This window comes from Bos javanicus, chromosome 5 (genome assembly GCF_032452875.1).
Source record: "Bos javanicus breed banteng chromosome 5, ARS-OSU_banteng_1.0, whole genome shotgun sequence".
Taxonomy (NCBI): domain Eukaryota; kingdom Metazoa; phylum Chordata; class Mammalia; order Artiodactyla; family Bovidae; genus Bos; species Bos javanicus.
This window is the reverse complement of record NC_083872.1, coordinates 104,721,417-104,740,699: the sequence shown is the minus strand read 5'-3', so window position 1 is coordinate 104,740,699 and position 19,283 is coordinate 104,721,417. Positions and strand designations below refer to the sequence as shown.

Genomic DNA, 19,283 nt, shown 5'->3' with positions numbered 1-19,283 from the left:
TAAATCTCCTAAGAGGTGTTTCCTGGGGAAGAAATCTAGTCTGTCCTCAAAGACAGAGAGGCAAACCGAACAAGAACAAGACATCCTTCCCCAAACGGACACTTCCGAGCAGGCCCCCAGGTTTGACAGTAAGGCTGATTATTCAGACAATCAGGGGCAGGGTAGGGGGTGCTGTGTTACCAGATCTGGCAATGCTCAGGGTCCCCAGGGTTCAGGGTCACTTTCTTCCCGGAGGCTAAGCGCCGGCCCTCCACCTGGCACACAGGGCAGTCCTCGGGGTTGACGCAGGTCTGCAAAAGCTCGTCCAGGATTTTCCCTGCGTGACAAGCCTCTCGTTAGGAGCCAGAGTGCCCACCTTGCCTGCAAGGAAGACTTTCCTGGCACCAAAGGGCCTGTCCCAGCTGTGCCTGCCTCCCCCGAGGGCCACCAAATCACTTAGGGAGCATCCTTTCACCTACAAAATTGGGAGAGGGGGTTCCTTCTCCTACCTTGCCTCCTCCAAATGCCAGGACGAAGCAGGTCTTATCACCAGGGGTCTTTTTGTTCCTCCACCAAAGAAGATACCTGATAACTCTCAACCTGTGCTACCCACTGCTGTAGCTACTAACAACCAGTGGCTGGTTACATTTGAATGTAGATTAAGTAACATCAACAAAACTGAACATTCAATTCCTTAGACACAATGAGCCACATCTGAGTTGAACTCTCCTGGCATTGCAAAAAGTTCTATCAGAAAGTGCTGCTCCAGATGATAAACCCATCAATTGGCCCCCAGAAGCATCACACGGGAACTCAGCTTGGCAAAAATCTCAGCTGGCCTGGCTCTGGTGGAAGGACGTAGAAACAGGACATAGGGTGATGGGGCTGGGGACAGAAGGGCCCTTGGGCGAGGCTGAGACGAAGCAAGACGGGGCGGCACTTTCCTGAGGACCAGCCCCACCCTCCACTCCATCCCCACAGGGGGCCAGGGCCTCACCGGGTGGGCAGTGTGCGTGGCAGCCCTCCACGCACTGCACGGGGCAGGCCAGGGGCTCCGGGTGCTGGCACGTGACTGGACAGGCCGGAGCACAGCTGTTGTAGCGCCACTCGCATTGGTACCCACTCTCCTTCAGGTTCCGCTCCTCACAATTCTGGGCTGTGCAGACCCCCAAACAGGCAGGATGGTTACTAAGGCCCCAGACAACCCCATGCAGCCCCGGACAGATGGCGGGAGACCCGTGGGGATGACGGCCCGGGGGAGGACAGTGGTGCTGAGGAAAGACACAGTCACCCACGTCCGACGCATCTGGGCTTTGAGAGCCCCCCAACCAGGAACCCAGTGGTTCTGAATCTGTTTTCCTTATAAAAATGTTCAGTCGCTCAACACAGGGAGGAAGAGGTGACATAAGTATCTGAGCTGCTCGATCACAGTGGTGTGAAGCGTGCTTAGTGGCTGTCGTGTCCGACTCTTTGCAACCCCATGGACTGTAGCCTGCCAGGCTTCTTTGTCCATGGGATTCTCCAGGCAGGAAGACTGGAGTGGGTTGTCATTCCCTTCTCCAGGGGAGCATCCCGACCCAGGGATTAAATCCCGGTATCCTGCACTGCAGGAGGATTCTTTACCGTCAGAGCCACCAAGGAAGCGCTTGTGATGGTAAATGTGATCGAGTCTAATTACAGGCACACTGACCTCTTTCTTCTCTTCATCACCACTCCCTCTTCTTCTCCCAGAATTTCTCCAGAAGAGGCTCTCCCTGTTGCTCTATTCAATCCTGACCCTCTTCACACACACCTGTGTCCTGACCCCTCCACCTCGGCTTTCACCCCCAAGTGGGTCTTTCTCCCCCACCAAAGCATCCACCCCCAGGGTCTCACGGTCCAGCTGTGTGAGGGGAGGGTGCACGGCCAGGATCGCGAGGGACCGCGGGACTCACGGCACAGTGTGGCTGTCCTCCAGGTCACCACCTGGCCGTGCTGGGCACACTCGTGGGCGTAGGCAGCGATGGTGTCACAGAAGCAGGCGCAGTCCCCGATGGACTCGCAGGAGCAGCTGTCATAGATGCAAACATCCAGGTACGGCTCGGGGTTCACCTGCAAGGGAGGCGCGGGTGGCCATGACCCAGGGCTGCGCTTGGGGACTCTGGCCCTCGGCCAGGAGGGAATGTGCCGTTGATCAGAGTAGGGACAGCGGCTCCAGAGCAGAAGGAGAGATGTGAGGCCATAGTCTCCAGGAGGGGGTGGGTAAAAAGGTAGAAATCCTATGTTCTCATCTGGATTCCAGAAAAGGGGGGAAAAGGCAGGCTTGCCAGCCTCTCATAGATGAGATGTGCCTGAGAATTTTTCAGAAGAACATTCCTTTCAACCCATCTGTTCCAGGCACCTGATGAGCCATCATCCATCCCTATAACCCATTTCCACCCTCATGGGAGTCTGGGTGCTTTATATAAACACAACACACACACACACACACACACACACACACACACACTCTTTCCTGGCCTCCACTCAGCAGAGAGACCAAGAAAACCAAAAACCCATCAGGACCACCCATACTGTCCCGCTAAGATGCTATAGGCTGATGTGCTGGACCTCGGCTGGCCCAGTGCTCCTGGACTCCGACCCCAAACCTACCCTAGGGGAAGCCCACCTGCCATCTACATTCAAGCCCTAACCACCTCCCACTTTCCACCTGCCGCACACCTGACCCCCACACACCAGCCTTGCTCGGGGGAGTTGCGGTTGGAATGAACCGGACATTAAGCAGCTCACTGTGCCCCACAGCCTTGGTTTCTTTGACCCTCTCACTGCTTCCCCACTTCCTGCTCAGGCGCCCGGGGTCTCCACCAAACCAGGGGATCCTACCTATGCTTCTGGGTGCTGAGGGACTAAAATTCACTGGCTGGACAGGAAGAGATGAAACACAGGTGTTCAGCCACTCCCACGAGGGCGACACGACGAAGCAGCAGGCCTGGGCACCTGTCTGTGACTGCCCCTACATGTGTACATACATATACAAATACACACGTACCCACAGATACACATGTGCGCATATATACATTCAGACAGAGACAGAAACCTACACTGAACCTTTTGCGGAGAAATTCCTCATCACCACGTGAGTTAAAGACATCCAAAGAAGCCATAAAATACAGGCTCAAAATCTGGCTTTAAGGGGATTTCCTTGGTAGTCCAGTAGTTGGGATTCTGCACTCCCAATGCAGGGGGCACCAGTTCAATCTCTGGTCAGGGAACTAAGATCCCACATGCCACGCAGAGCAGCCAAAAAAAAATTTTTTTTTAATCTGGCTGTAAGACCAGAAGAGTTTCTGTAAGACAAGACCTGGGAGCCCAGGGCACAGGTGGGATGTCTGGGGCCAGAGACACAGCAGGGGCAGGAGAAGGGAACCCACCATTCTGAGGTTAGAGATAAGGTAACCTGTGGGGGACAAGCCCCAAGACTGAGGCCAGAAGGGCAGCTCAGGCAGGATGCACAGAGAGCCAACCATTGCACAGAAGAAAAAGGCTTTGCCAAGCATTGCTTTCCTGATAAGACATCGATTATTCCTTTTCTTTCACAGACTGAAGCCACAAGAGGTGAGCAACTACAGATCATTTCTAAAGCTCCTGGAAGCATCCACAGTTAGAAGTGCCTGTCTCCCAGGCCCCCTGCTGCCCTCACCAGCCTGTTGCACTCTCGGAAAACATCACTGGTGAGGACCCTGCAGGAGGAATCCACCATGGTCTGCTTCATGACGTTGTTATGGCAGATGGCAGGGGCCGAGTCCAGCCGCACCTGGGGAACCAAGAGGGAGAACACAGATGGACCCAGAACAGTCAATCCGGAAGCAAACAAGAGTCCCTCTCCCCAAGCCCCGCCCCCTGCAGGCCACACGACCCACAGCGCACAGCAGAGGGGACCCAACCTACTTTCTGGGTGTCAGCGCACTGTGGGCTCACTTTCCAGGAATTCCCAAAGTCCACGGGGTTTTCCTCCACTTGGAGGCTGCTGCTGGTGAGGTCATTGTTCTGGACGCCATCGAAATTCCCACACAGGCCGCATACCCGCTCCTGGGGGACAAGTAGGGGGAGCGTGAGCTTTGCAAACCTCGGAGAAAACTGGCTGAGTCAGGAGGAGGAGAGTTCCAGGCAGCACAGGAGGCAGACTCGCCTGAGGAAGAGGAGGAGGGAAGGGGATGGGAGGGCAGCCCAGAGGGAGACCAGGGTGGTCAGCAAAGCCCCAACCCTGCCAAGGCCCTTTCCCTGCTTCTGCACTGACCCCCATGCTGTAATTGTTCAGTCACTCAGTTGTGTCCGACTCTCTGTGACCCCATGGACTGGCCTCCCTGTCCTTCACCATCTCCCTGAATTTGCTCAAACTCATGTCCATTGAGCCAGTGATGCCATCCAGCCATCTCATCCTCTGTCTCCCCCTTCTCAGAATGAACATAAATGACCCCATGTTAAGGTTAAGGAAGCCAAGATCATTCACAGAGAGAAGCAGCACACCCAGGTCCCTCGGAGGGCCAGTTAAGCAGCCAGGGCCCTGATCCCTGCAGTATAAACCGTCAGCCGCCCCAGTAAGGGTCTGAGCAGAAGAGAAGCTGGTTCAGCATTACATCAATGAGAGTGTGAGAGGTCTGAGGAAGGAGCCCTCTAGTCCCACTTGACTGTGGACAGTTGCTTGCCTTCCCTGGACAACTGCAGCCTGTCCAGAGCAAGCTGGCCAGGATCCCCTGTGTGTTAGTCACTCAGTCGTGTCCAAGTCTTTGTGACCCCGTGGGCTATAGCCCACCAGGCTCCTCTGTCCATGGAATTCTCCAGGCAAGAATACTGGAGTGAGTTGCCATTTCCTTCTCCAGTGGATCTTCCCGACCCAGGGATCTAACTCAGTTCTCCTGCATTACAGGCAGATTCTTTACCATCTGAGCCACCAGGGAAGGCCAGGATTCTGCTGTATACTAAATGCTACCAGCGCTGACATAATATCTTACTTCTCTCCATGTTCACCTATCAGGGGGTGCAGTATACAACAAATCCTGACCAACTAATGAATGAATAGATGAAAACCATCACATAAGAACCACTGGACAAAGACTTCTCCAGCAGTCCTGTGGTTAAGACTCTGCCTTTCAATGCAGGGGGTGCAGGTTCAATCCCTGGTCAGGGAACTAAGATTTCATAAGCCGCGATGTATGGCCAAAAAAAATTTTTTTAAGTGGACAAAATCAGCCTGGAAAAGAAAAGGTGATGCTTTTAGAACCTTTTTGAAGTCCTGCCTTGAGACAAAGAGAGGTGATTTATTCTGTTTTGCTAGGAAACATGTAAGAAAAATGTTCTCATAGATGGGCAAAAGGACAAAGATTTTTACGTGGCCTGACAGCCCCTGAGTATGGCCCTGCCTGGTCCCTGTCCTTACTGACCACCAATCACCTCAAGCCCCTCCTCTCTAGCCACCCTGGTCTGCTTGTTCAACACAAACACCATCTACCTCAGGGACTTGGCACCTGCTGTGCCATCTGCCTAAAGTCAGGATATTTACACGACTCCCTTCCCTCTTCCCCAAAGACTCTTCTCACACTTTCTGAGACGAGTCTCATCAGACCAACCCATCTAAAATACTTAGTGGCCCAGTGGTCTAGAATCAGCCTTGCAATGCAGAGGATGTGGGTTTGATCCCTGGTCGGGGAGCTAACATCCCACATGCCGTGGAGCAACTGAACTGAACCCGAGCACCACTAGAGAGTCCCTGCCCTGCAATGGAACATCTCCCATGACACAACTAAGATGCAACACAGCCAAATAAATAAATAATAATAAAAAAAAAACATAATAGGGACTTCCCTGGTGGTCCAGTGGCTAAGACTCCACGCTCCCAATGCAGGGGGCGTGGGTTTGATCCTTGGTCAGGGAACTAGATCCCACATGCTGCAACTAAAGAGTGTTTACAGGCTGCAATTAAGACTTGGAGCAGCCAAAAAATAAATAAAAATATATTTTAAAAATATATATATAATCTTTAAAATATAAAACACATAATATCCCCACTAGAATATGACCTCCATCAGGCTTCCCCGATGGCTCAGAGAGTAAGGAATCTGCCTGCAATGCAGGAGACACAGGAGATGCGGGTTCGATCCCTGGGTCAGGAAGATCCCCTGGAGGCGGGCATGGCAGCCCACTTTAGTATTCTTGCCTGGAGAATCCCATGGACAGAGGAGCCTGGTGGGCTGCAGTCCATGAGGTCGCAAAGAGTCAAACACAACTGAGCGATTAAGCAAGCAGGCAGGGTTGTGGTAGGCAAAACGACAGCCGGCCCCAGAGATGTCCACGTCCTAATCCCCAGAACCAGGAATATGTCACTGTACACGGCTAAGGGAACTTTGCAGGTGTGTTAGGTCAAGGATCTTGAGACAGGAAGACTGTCCTGGGTCACCTGGATGAGCTCAGAGTGATCACAGGGTGCAGGAGAAGTCAGAATGAGAAAGGCGATGAGACCGAGGGAAACGGAGAGCAGAAGATGCTGTGCTACTGGCTTTGAAGGTGGAGGATGGGACCACAGCCAAGGGATGCAGGCAGTCTCCTGAAGCTAGAAAAGGCAAGGACAGATTCTCCCCTCACTGTATCAATAGTAAGTTATTTTCCCCATACCCAGAGTACCTAGAACAGTGCTTGACACATAACAGGAGTTTAGTAAGCATTTGTTGAATAATGGAATGAGTGCATTGCTGATGCTCTCCAGAAACAGCATGGGGTCGCAAGGAGCAGCCTCACTCAGATACGAGCTGAGAATGAGCCATCAGAATGCTGGGAACGTGGGTCCTGCCACCAGGGCAGACAGAGCATTCATCACATACATGCGTGGAGGAAACGAAGTCCCAGCAAACCGTCAAGACCTGGCCAGACATCACGAGCTTCCCCCCAAGCAGCTGATGAGCCATCTCACCACAGCCCTTGGAAGGTGCTGGCCTGGGCTCCATGGGAGGTGCACCCAGAATGTTCTGAGGTGTTATAGTCACATTGTGCATGATGGGTTTTGCTCCTTAGGTTAGGAAACCTTAAAAATACCTACTGCCAGTCAAGGGACTGTTTGCAGGGTCCAGGACCCTCCATCCTGCCCACGGGCAACTGTCTCGGAAACAGCCAAGGTGAACTCTAATCCTTGAGTCTTATCTGTGTTGGGAGGAGGCTGAACCAGGTGACCACCCACCTTCCCCCTGAGACTGGGGGTGGGGATCCCAGATGCTGCTCAGGGAGCTGAAGATGCAAGCAGACAAAGAGGGAGGAAGTGGAGAAAGGCCACCCACCTGGTACGTCCGCTTCAGGAACACGGAGACGGCCAGGTGCCCGTCCCAGACCACAGAGAGGGCCTTGCCCAGCAGCACAGTGATGTACCGGCCAGACTCCACCACCTCAAAGTGCGTCTCATCCTTCATGGGCGTCTTCACGTTCACCTGAGCGAGAGACCAGGACAGTAAGGGATAGCATATATGTGTGTATACATGTGTATATATATAATGTATGCTTGTATATGTGTATGCTTCTGCTGCTGCTAAGTCGCTTCAGTCATGTCTGACTCTGTGCAACCCCACAGACGGCAGCCCACCAGGCTCCTCTGTCCTTGGGATTCTCCAGGCATGAACACTGGAGTGGGCTGCCATTGCCTTCTCCAATATATGTGCATATACCTGTATATGTATGTGTATATATAACACGTATTCTTGTATATGTGTGTATATATATTTGTGTGAATAATGCATGTATGTATGTGTGTATTCATTATATAATACATATAAATGTGAGACTTAATATATATGTATGTATAAAATATTTGCATGTATAATGTATGTGTATATATGCGTGCAGACATTTGTATATATTATATATATAAATGTGGGTACATACGTATACATGTGTATGTATGTGTGTATACTTTTGTACACATTATATATGTGCGTGGGATATAATATTTATGTGTATGTACATATGTGTATACATTTGTATGTATATGTGTGTATACATTTGAATATATAATATATATGTATATGTGTGTATAATATATTTATATGTGTTGCATCCATTTGTGTGTATAATACATATAACTGTGGGTATGTAATATATATGTATACATGCATGTAAATGTGTGTATACGTTTGTATATATAATACAAACAGCTATGGGTATATAATATGTATGTATTTGTGTGTATGTGTGCTTATAATATATATTTGTATAATACATGTGTTTATGTGTGTATATATGTATATATACATATAGCCATGGGTACATAATACATATGTATGTGTGTGTAGAATATGTGTGTGTGTACATGCATATATATATAATTCATATAACTATGGTATATAATATATATGTGTGTGTGTGTACACAAATGTGTATATTTGTGTGTGTATAATGCATGTTTATATATGCATATGTCTATGTGTGTATTGTAATAACATGACTGTGGACATATAACATATGTGTGTGTACACACGTATTCCCATATGAAAGTCCTCCCACCCTCCACTACCCCCCAAGTCCGCCCTGGCTCTTCCTACACTGGTGCAAATACAGTTACACACCCTCCTCCACACGTGTCTGCACTTCCTTTTACTAAATCCATCACCATCTGCAGCTGCCCCCCTCGCGGGACGTGGTGAGGTCTCTCCACCAGCAGCATCGTGCTCCACCCGCACGTGTCCTGAACTAATGCTGGGCACTGCTCCCCATCAGCTAACGGGGGCACTGAGGGTGGGGCACCAGCCCATACTCACCTCCCCGTCAAACAGCTCTATTTCTCCTCCTTCCACCAGGATGGTGATGCGCTTCCTGCACTTCAGGGAGGGGACGCTGCACCCCTCATTTCCCACCAGGACCCGGAAGGTGCCGGGGTTACTACCACAGTGGTCCTGGGGAAAGGGGTGGATGTCAGGAGAGAAACACGATCCTTCCACCCCTGCCCAGACCAGCAGACCCGTGGTCGGTGCTCCCAGGCCTTTGAAGGGAGTGTTACAGGAGGCTGCCATGACCACATGCACGTGTGTGTGCGCTTGTGTGTTCATGAGCCAGACGACACTCACAAGACTGCCATCCTCAGCCATCAGCCATGAGCAAGCGCCTACAGTCAGGCAGGGAGAAGGGCTGAGGGGCAGGAGGGAGGAAGAAGGGAGACAGCGGAAGGTGGACACATCAGCCTGCTGATCCCCCACCCCGCCCCAGAGCCTGTTGGGCCAGCCTCAGCAGGGACCCACACCATCAGGCATGCGACACTTGGCAGATCCAAGCTCCAGCGGAGTCCCCTGGGTGGCTGGCCAGGACTGTAACCAAAGACCGCCAGACCCAGCAACACCAGCTGAGCTGCCACCTCTAGAAGGCACTGGTCCTCGCTGGGGTCTACACAGAAAAGCAGCAGAAAGGGACACGCTTCTGGGAAACACCTCCCGTCGTGGCTGTCGCTGTGGTGTGATGGGGAAAACCACTCAACTTAGAAAAGCTAGGTGCGGGCTTGTTTCTGCCACATCTGGGATGATGTTGAGTAGGTCACTTACCTCTCTGACTCACACACTCATACACACACACACACAGCACACACATACAATACACACTTGCACACATACACACACATACACATATACATAAACAGACACACATTCATATACACACAAAGACACACACATAACATATATACAATACACACTTTTGCACATACACACATGCACACATGCACACATGCACACACATATAGGCATGCGTTCATATACACACAGACACATATACACACATGCATAACACAGAGTACACATTCATACACAGTCACACGCATGCATATACACATAAGTGCACACATACACACACAAACACACATATACAGACACATTCATATACACACATACACCCACGTGTACATACATAGATAACACATGCAATACACACTCTGCACATACATAGACACACATACACACGTACATACATACCACACGTAGGACGTGCCCCTCTGTAAGACGGAATTAGCCAACCTAACGGGACTCTTAGGTTAAACGGGTTTGTCTCAGGCTAATGGGGTCGTCAGGTTAATGCGTTTGTTTTGGGTTAGTGGGATTGCCGGGTTAAACGGGTTAGGGTTGGGTTAATGGGATTGTGAAAGTTGTAAGAGGGAACAAAGGTAGAAGCACTGTGTCACCAGCTGAGATTTTTCTGAAGGGGAGGGTTTAGTCCTGAGAACACCTCCCAAAGGAGGAAGGGGAGTCAGGGAGGGGACCCAGGAAGAGCATCGAGGGGACATCAGCACTGGCTGTGGGGCAGGACTAGTAGCCCCCCGAGGGGCACAGCTCTGTGAGGGCACGACTGCCCACCTGGGCAGCTTCACTGGGCAGGCAGAGCCAGGGCAGGGGGTCTGACCAGTTCCTCTCACTGCACTGAACTGTTGTGCTTTCTGGGTGCCCAGATCTGAACCTGACTGAGGGTGGAGCCCCAGAGCTGGGTCACCCCTTCTTTTGCTACCAAGGCTGGAGGGCACACAGGTAACAAAGGTGGGCTTCCACATACGACCTGTGGGGAAGCCCCAGAGGGCACCTGGGGGTGCGTAAAACCATTTCATGGGGTGCATGCCCGTCTGCCAGCATGCCACCCACCTCTCTAGGGCCAATCTGGGGCAGGGGACAGAGGCAGGGGGCTCCTTCCCCCCACGCCAGGCAGGTGTCACGCTCCATCTCACTCGACGCCCGACTCCCTGCAGCCCTGACTCCGGGGCTGAGGCTCCTGTGGGTCTGTGGTCTTCCCTCCAGACCACACCGAGCCCCTCCTCCCCGGCTCGGGAGAGGGGAGATGAACAGACCGCAAGCTGTTTAAGCTGCAGAGTCCAGCCTCCTCACTGTCGTGAATAGAGAGCCCAGCCCTCCTTGCTCACCCACATCGCTGTCAACCAGCAAGAGACACGCCCAGGAGTCCACCCACCGGGAGAGGGGGCAGAGCGGCCCTGAGTCCACAGCTAGGATCCCCTGGGGCTGCTTCCCACCCTGCGGGCAGTAGGATCTGCTCTACCCCACACCCCCTCCCCACTCTGAGCTGCACTGGGTTGGAAATGAAAACGGTGAATAGGATAGAATAGGACAGGATATGACAGGATAGAATAGAATAGGAGCGCCCTACATATGAACTTTCAGGTGGCAAACTTTCAAAGCTGCAAACGTGCAACTTGTGTTCTAGCGAGGAACCATCACGTCAGGTGTGAGTGAACGGGCAGCTTTCCCTCCATCTCCCATCGCTGCTGGCCCTTCAGCTCCACCATCTCCCCCGCTCCTCTCCCTCCTCCAGTCAGTAACTCTTCTTGCCTGGTCACTCGATGCCAGCCCCTGTATGCCAGCTGTTGGGCTGTTGTACTTTTGTACTATTTTACTTTTTTGTAAAGTACTATTGTACTTTCCAAGGTACTGCACTGTGAGATTAAAAATGTTTTCTTTATTTTTGTATTTGTTTTTTGTGTGTGTATTATTTGTGTGAAAAGTATTATAAACCTGTTACAGTATAGTACAAAATATAGCCAACTGTGTTAGTTGGGTACCTAAGCTTACTTAGGTGGACTTGTGAACAAACTGGACATACGAACAGAACCCTCAGAATAGAGTGCTCTCAGAATAGCACTCACTCGTAAGTAGGAGACATGCTGTAGAAGACAACAGAACAGAATAGATGGAATGGAACAGAATCACAGAAAGGGAAGGAAACTCCAGGGGTCATTTCCGCCATCCCCAGCGGGCTGTCCACTGCACAAGGATGCTGGCAGAGAGGGTGCCGGGGCCAAAATCCAGCCCCGACGCCACTCGCCATGGTTGGTCCCCTGACCAAGCTGTGTCTGCCAGGAGGAAAGAAGCCCTTCTCTCATTCCCTTGTGCTGGAATTGGGGTGACGGGAGCCTGCTCCACACCAAGGCCAGTCGACCAATGAGTTTCCATCCATCCCTGGAGGCGTCCAGGGAGTTGAGGCAAGTCGGCAGTCACCGGGGTCTTGAGGCCCTGCCTCTCCAGGGACTGGGAAGTCACTCCATTAGAAACCAGCCCCCAGAGCTGTTTCCACAAGCAGCTCTAGCCTGGGAGCCCCCTCCCCGGGTCTCACCTGCACCAGGACATACTGGCACTCCCCCGGGAACAGGTACTTGAGCCCATCAAAGGTGAAGTAGTGAGCCAGGCCCAGGGCAGAGCAGCTAGCATCACACACGTGGTCCGTACAGTTCCACTTCCGGTCCTGACAGACGCTGGGGACAGGAGATAGGGGGTGAGGGTGAGGCCACCGGATATAGGGGCAGGTCCGGCATCAGGGCAGCCAGGGTGCCACCCACCCCCAGGAGGCCTTCGGAACTGGTAGGTGGCTTCAGGGCCTGCAGATTGGACCTCGTGGGGCTCTGCAGTCATGAACCCCCATGTTTTTAGGGAACAGGGCCAAGGAGGACAGGGAAGCCACGCTACCCACTCATCACAAGGGGGAAATGACCAAAGAAGAGCCCCAGTTGTCCGAGGTGACACTATCACCACCTGCTCCAAACGTGCTGAAGCCCAGTCTCCCAAGACATTACCTGGGAAGAGCCACTGGGTCTCTATACAATGGACCCCAAGGCCAAAAGCCCCTCTGAGGCTAAGGGAACACACAGGACAGAAGAGCAGGCAAGTTCTGAGTCAGAGAAATGGTGACCAGCCATGAACTTCTGCTGGGAGAGGGTCTGTGTGGGCAGCAATGTGTATAAACCCACAGGGACTTGCCAGCTGCCCACACCCCCATCTCCCCACTCCATACCAGAACCAACATCAGGAAGTCCACTCTGGGCGTCAGCAGTGGGATGCTCAGGCCTCCAGCCCCTTCCTGCCTGGCCCCTTGGCCCATCCCTAAAGCTCTGCAGGCCCCAAAGAAAGGCGGGGTGATGAGCAGAGTCAGGGACTGGGTGAAGGACGGTCCCTTTCCAGGCAGGCACCCTCACAATATGCCTGGAGGAGGGGGACCAGGATAAAGCCACAGAAGGACCCCGGCCTGGTGCCCTGGGGCAGTTTGGTTGCACATGCAGTGATGGACACAGCCCTTATATTTCCCCTGCCCCCTCCCTGCAGGGAAACACTGCTTTCCAGAGAGCATCCATCCAGGGCGAGCCCAGGGGATGAAAAAGATTCTCCCATTTGACAGATGGAGAAACAGAGGCAGAGGGAAAAGGACAGGTGCAGTCACATTCCCAGGAGTGGGGAACAGGCAAGTGACCAAACCCCTCCCCGACCTACCCCCAGGACCCCCAGAACCGCTCCCAGCCTCACCAGCTGTTGCAATCGACCTTCACCCTGTCTCCGGGGGCATACTCTCTGCCCTGGTGGAAGCAAGGGCACCTTTCCAGGGCCACACACCTGTTCTCATGCCGGACCTGAGGGAAAGTGAAGGGAAAGTCTTGGGGCCACAGTGAGTGAACAGCCACGGCCAGAGGCAACCCGGGGAGCCCACGCCCAGACTGGGGCTGGAGACCCTGCTTGGCTCTCATCCACACTGGTCCTCCTGGCTCAGCTGGAGACGCTCTGACCCCCTCTGCCCTCACACACTGCTGCAGGCAGGAGCCCTGGGACCCAGTGGAGACTCCAGTAACACATGTCAAAAGCCCCTGACACATGCATCTCCTTAGACCAAGTAATTCTTCCAGGGGATTTCTCTAAAGGTAACAGAGTTATGGGCAAAGATTAATGTGCAATTATTTACCACTCAAAAAAAAGTGGGAGCAATTAAGTGTTCAACAATAGGAAAATGATTAAGCCCATTGAGGAATCTCCAGGTGATATTGGCCAATGGAAATATCAAAATCTTAAAAGTTTTGAGAACTACTTATTCTGTTAATTTTTAAAACAAGAGATAAAAAACTATATATACATATAGTCTCAATTATGAAAAAATATATACATATATACTTCAAAAACTGTCTGGAAGGGAATTTAGAAGTTGCCTCTGAGGGGGTGGGATAAGGGAGTTTGATTTTCTTTCTGTGGTTTTTAAATTTTCTTCTGATTGCTCTTCACTGAGCATATTATGTTCTATAATTGAAGAAACTGGACAATAGATTTAATGAAATGAAGTAATCGGTTAACAATGTACTTAATGTCCTGGAGGTAAAAGCGGAATACTGGCCACAGGTAGGGATGGACCAGAACCAGAAGCTGGGGGTTTTCAAGTCCCACGAGTCCCCTCCTGAGGGTCTGACGCACCTGCCCTCCTCCCCACCAGCCCTCCACCAGCCGAGGAGTTACCACGTGACAAGTTATACTCTTCACGGGATGCCGCCGAGGGGGCAGGGGAGAACTGAGAAGAGCCACTGGCCCCGGTGGGCTCAGGAAGAGCTGGCCAAGCCCCTCTGACTCCACATAGGGATCTGCTTCCATCCCGGCAGTCCAGGAGGCAGCCCTGGACTCCCGCTCTGCATGACCTTGAGAGAAGGACTCACAGCACTCTGGTTCCAAAGCCACCCAAGGGTGAGAAGCTTCTGGTATGGGTGCCCCAGCATCCACATGACCCCACTGCTCCACAGACAAGCCTGGGACCCCTAGGCTTGGAGCCCTGGGACAGGGTGATCTTGGGCTGAACATAAGGCTTTCATGTCAGGGATCATAGACTGAAATTATGTGTGTGAATATGTATATATGTGCATTCATGTACATGTGTTTGTATGCATGTGCTAGTGTATATGCATGCATTTGTGTGCATGTGTATATGTGTGTGTTCCTTGTGTATGCACGTGTGCATTTGTGTGTGTGAGTGCCCGCATGTATGTGTGGGCACATGTATGTGGCTGTGTGCCTGTGTGTGTGTGGGTATATGTGGGCATATGTGTGGGTGTATATGTGTGTTGATATAAGTGAGTGCCCATGTGTCTATATTTGTGTTGTGGCTGTGTGTATATGTGTGTGCCTATGTGTATGTGTGGGTAGGCACATGTGTGTGTATGGCTGTGTGCCTGTGTGTGCCTATATATATATGTGTGTATGCCTGTGTGTTTCTGTATGTGCATGCATATGTGTATATGTGTGCATGCCTGTGTGTATATGTGGGTGCATGTGTGTATATGTGTGAGTGCATGTGTGTGTTAATATACATGAGTGTACATATGTGTCTATGTGTGTGTGTGCCTGTGTGTGTATGTGTGTATATGTGTGCATATCTATGTGTATGTGTGGGTAGGTGCGTGTGTGTGTATGGGTGTGTGCCTGTGTGTATCTGTGCATATGTGTATATGTGTGTGTGTATGTGTGCATGCCTGTGTGTATATGTGAGTACATGTGTGTGTATTAATATACACGAGTGTACATATGTGTCTATGTGTGTGTGTGCCTGTGTGTGTGTCTATATTTGTGTGTGCCTGTGTGTGTATGTGTGTGTATATGTGTGTATACCTATGTGTATGTGTGGGTAGGTGCATGTTTGTGTATGGCTGTGTGCCTGTATTATATGTGTGTGCCTGTGTGTATCTGTGCATATGTGTATATGTGTGTGTGTATGTGTGCTTGCCTCTGTGTGCGTATGTGTGTGTGTCTTGTATATGTGTGGGTGCCTGTGTGTGTGTTTATACATGTGAGTATAAGTGTGTCTATATGCGTGTGCACCTCTGTGTGCATGTGTGTATATATGTGTGTGTGCCTATGTATATGTGAGGCAAGGTTTCCCATTAAGAGGCTCTCAACTTTAACGCCACCAGCCCAGCTGAATCACCCAGAGTCCTAAAGCATTTTTTTTTAAAAATCCACAGAGATAGAAAGATAAAGACACAATGCAGAAGATGGACGGGACGTAGATGAGACCTGGTCCACATGGAGGGTGGGCCGGCACTGCAGCCCCAGGTGAATGGTCCACATGGAGGGTGGGCCGGCACTGCAGCCCCAGGTGAATGGTCCACATGGAGGGTGGAGGGTGGGCCGGCACTGCAGCCCCAGGTGAATGGTCCACATGGAGGGTGGAGGGTGGGCCGGCACTGCAGCCCCAGGTGAATGGTCCACATGGAGGGTGGAGGGTGGGCCGGCACTGCAGCCCCAGGTGAATGGTCCACATGGAGGGTGGAGGGTGGGCCGGCACTGCAGCCCCAGGTGAATGGCCCACATGGAGGGTGGGCCGGCACTGCAGCCCCAAGTGAATTTTGTGCAAGTCAGTCTCTTGGACATTGGGACACGAGAAGGATGATACAATAAAAGTAACGATTGTCCTTTTAGGACTTCAGAAGAGAACAGGCAGAAATAGTAGTCACGTTTGTTCATCAACTCATGACATCTTGAGCAAGAAAGGTTTGCGCTGAGAACTTGGTCCTGGGTTTCAATCGGCCCGAAGAAAAATTATGAAGTAGAAAAAATTTGGTTTTGTCACTTTTCTCTGAAAAAAACCCACCTCACCCCTCCACATTGACCCATTCTCCAAAACCTTTTTTTTTTTTTTTTTTGCCTTCCAACTGCGCTATGTCCTCCCTGCTAATATTTCCAGCTCAATGCATGTTTGCTACCAGGAAAGAATCTGATGAACTAACTCTCACTAAAGTGTGAATGACTTCCTATGAGGATTTATAAGAGAAGCTTTGTTAAAGTTCTTTTTTGTTAACCAAACTAACTTCATACCTATCATATTTTAGTAAATCTGATAAGGTGACAAACCATAGGAAGTATAGGAGATATCTTTGAGACAGGAGGGCTTTCTGGAACCTTTTAAGATTACATTTCATAGGATTTGCAATGCCCTCCTGTGAGGCTCTCTGTGGATGTGCCCCTGAGCCCAAGCTCTAGCTTTCAAGAAGCAGCCCCAACCAAGAAGGAAAGGGAGAGAAGAAATAAATCAGGAGGTTGCAACTGACATATACTCACAACTAAACATAAAATTGATAACGAATAAGAACCTACTGTACAGCACAGAGAACTCTACTCAATACTCTGTAATGAGCTATATGGGAAAAAGAATCTTAAAAAGAGTGGATACATGTATAACTGATTCAGTTTGCTGCACAGCAGAAACTAACACCACATTGTAAATCCAAATACACCAATAAAAATTAATTTAAAACAAAACCAAATAAAAACAGCGCCAAAGTCTTTTCAGGCTTCCCAGTGGGCCAGCGAGAAAATCAGGCCTCAAAGGACCAGGGAAATAAACACACTTCCCCTCTGCCAAGAGGTTCCCTGGTGCCAGCAGAGCTGGGTACCAGTTTGGAAGATGTGGCCACTAGACTTCAGAGCTAAGTGAGCATCTCGCAGACAGTGGTACACCTGGGGCTGGGAGACAGGAGACCAGGATTTCCACTACACAATTGTGTATCCTTGAATGGTTCTGTGTCTTTTCTGTCCTTGGTCTCCTCCAGTGTGGCAGGAAGTGTTGAAAGCTTGAGTCTAGGGCTCTGCCTGGAGACTGTGTCCAGCCCTGGCTGGAGGGCGAGAGACGGGCCCTGGACTGTGGTTTGCTGCCACCTCGTGGTGGATGCAGGTAATGGTATAATTTAAACGCAGGTGGTCCATTCAAGAATTTTTGCACAAAAAGGCTTGGGAACTTTTCTAGAGCAATCCCCTCATTTTTGTTGATCTTTCATGGGAAAAAAAAAAAAACAACAAAATCTGGGTTCTCACCATGCCCGGGGGGCAGAGGCAGCCGGACACACAGCCAGTGCTCATGCATTCCAGGTCATAGTTCTGGCAGGTTTTGGTGCATTCAAGCCCTTCGGCCCTCGGGTTGTCAGCAGGGCACACCACCTTGACCATGGGGGGCCGGCAGGACAGGCTCCTTTTGCCTTGGAGTCAGGAAAACCACAGATCAGCGGAGGGGTGAACAGGTCTGCCATCTACCCTGTACTTCATCCCCTGCCTGCAGTCACTCCACCCTAGAGGCTCAGGCTGTACACACCCTGGGACACGGCACTGCCTGACCTCCAGCCGGGCCCTGGGCAGCAGCTTCATCTATCATCTGACCTCTGACCTTTGCCCACACTGAAGGCACTTCTGCTGAGCTCAGCACCCCTCCGATGGCCCATGTTCCTCATCCCCTGACCCTGCTGCTGCCCACTACACTGAATCAGGACACACCGCAGAAACGTCCAGAGCCAGGATTTAGCCAGGTGCTAAAAAGGAACCTTTGCCCCAACACAATCATTCCTAAAATTAGCTTAATCACAGGAACTTTAAAGGGGGCTTTGCTCACATGTCCTCCTCTGCCCGGCCCCCAACCGTCCCAGCCCCTCCATTTAAACCTGGAACATTCCATCCCTGGACCCTCCTACCTGTCCCCAACCCCCGCTTTGTCACTCTCCACCTGATCGCCTGACATCATATTCTGATGCACCATTTATTTTACTTCTTTGTTGACTGTTCACACCCACCCCACCCACAGGCTAAAATATCTGCTCCATGAAAGTGGGGGGGGGGGTGGCGCGATATCTGCTTTGTTCACTGATACATTTCCTGACAATTAGTATCACTGCCTGATTGAATAAATGATGGCAGCAGAAGACTGATACAGCGCCTGTCTTTCAAAAACCGTGATGCGCTGGATTGCATTTTTATCTTACATATAGAGCATTTACTACCTCGTATGGGTAAGAAAGTCAGAATTTCCAGCCTCATTTTTATATGGAAACGTCTGTTAGGAAACTAAAACCCTAAGAGGTTAAATGATTTTTCCAAATCACATGAAATTCTAGGAGTTCCCTGACTTTGAAAAAAGATACCCTCCAGTGATTAGACAAGCAGACAACTCTAGGCAAGAAAGGCATGAAAGACCTAAGAGGTAGAATGTAGCCGAGAGGGGTGATGTCGTGGGGGAAAGGCTTCAGTGAGAGAGAGCGGAAGGAAGAAAGAGGCAGAGGGATGCAGTGACCTTGCGGTCCGCTATGGACTGAATGGTTGTGTCCCCCAAAATTCACGTGCTGCAATCCTAACCCCCAAAGGTTAAGAGGTTAGAAGGCAAGGGCTGGGGGAGGAGATTGGTTATGAGGGTGCGTGACCAATCATCCCTCATGAATGGGGTTAGCACCCTAAGGAAACACGCCATGGGGCTCCCTCGCCCCTTCCACCACATGAGGACACAGTGAGGACCCAGAATCAGGTTCTCACCTGACCATGTGGGCACCCTGCTCTCGAATCTCCACCCTCCAGGACTGTGAGAAGTAAGGATCTGCTGTTTACAAGCCCACAGTCTGCAGTATTTTGTTACGCAACCTGAACAGACTAAGACAAGGTCCTAACTTCTGACAGCTGGTGAGCCGCCCGCGTGTTTCGGATCCTGCCCCAGCTATAGGCTGAGATGCTCCACAACCAGCCAGCCATTGCAGA

At 51.1% G+C, this 19,283-nt stretch overlaps 1 protein-coding gene across 1 annotated transcript in view; it reads right to left on the bottom strand.

Annotated features, from left to right (window-relative positions):
* VWF (von Willebrand factor) overlaps window positions 1-19,283 on the bottom strand; it is a 159,127-nt gene that overhangs the window by 50,017 nt on the left and 89,827 nt on the right. The window contains exons 20-29 of the mRNA XM_061418164.1: window positions 17,586-17,746; window positions 13,272-13,375; window positions 12,091-12,229; window positions 8,754-8,888; window positions 7,284-7,430; window positions 3,907-4,047; window positions 3,659-3,772; window positions 1,914-2,070; window positions 977-1,135; window positions 181-316 (exon numbers count right to left, since the gene is read on the bottom strand). Coding sequence (XP_061274148.1) covers window positions 181-316; window positions 977-1,135; window positions 1,914-2,070; window positions 3,659-3,772; window positions 3,907-4,047; window positions 7,284-7,430; window positions 8,754-8,888; window positions 12,091-12,229; window positions 13,272-13,375; window positions 17,586-17,746 — 1,393 coding nt within the window. The remainder of the gene's footprint in view (window positions 1-180; window positions 317-976; window positions 1,136-1,913; window positions 2,071-3,658; window positions 3,773-3,906; window positions 4,048-7,283; window positions 7,431-8,753; window positions 8,889-12,090; window positions 12,230-13,271; window positions 13,376-17,585; window positions 17,747-19,283) is intronic.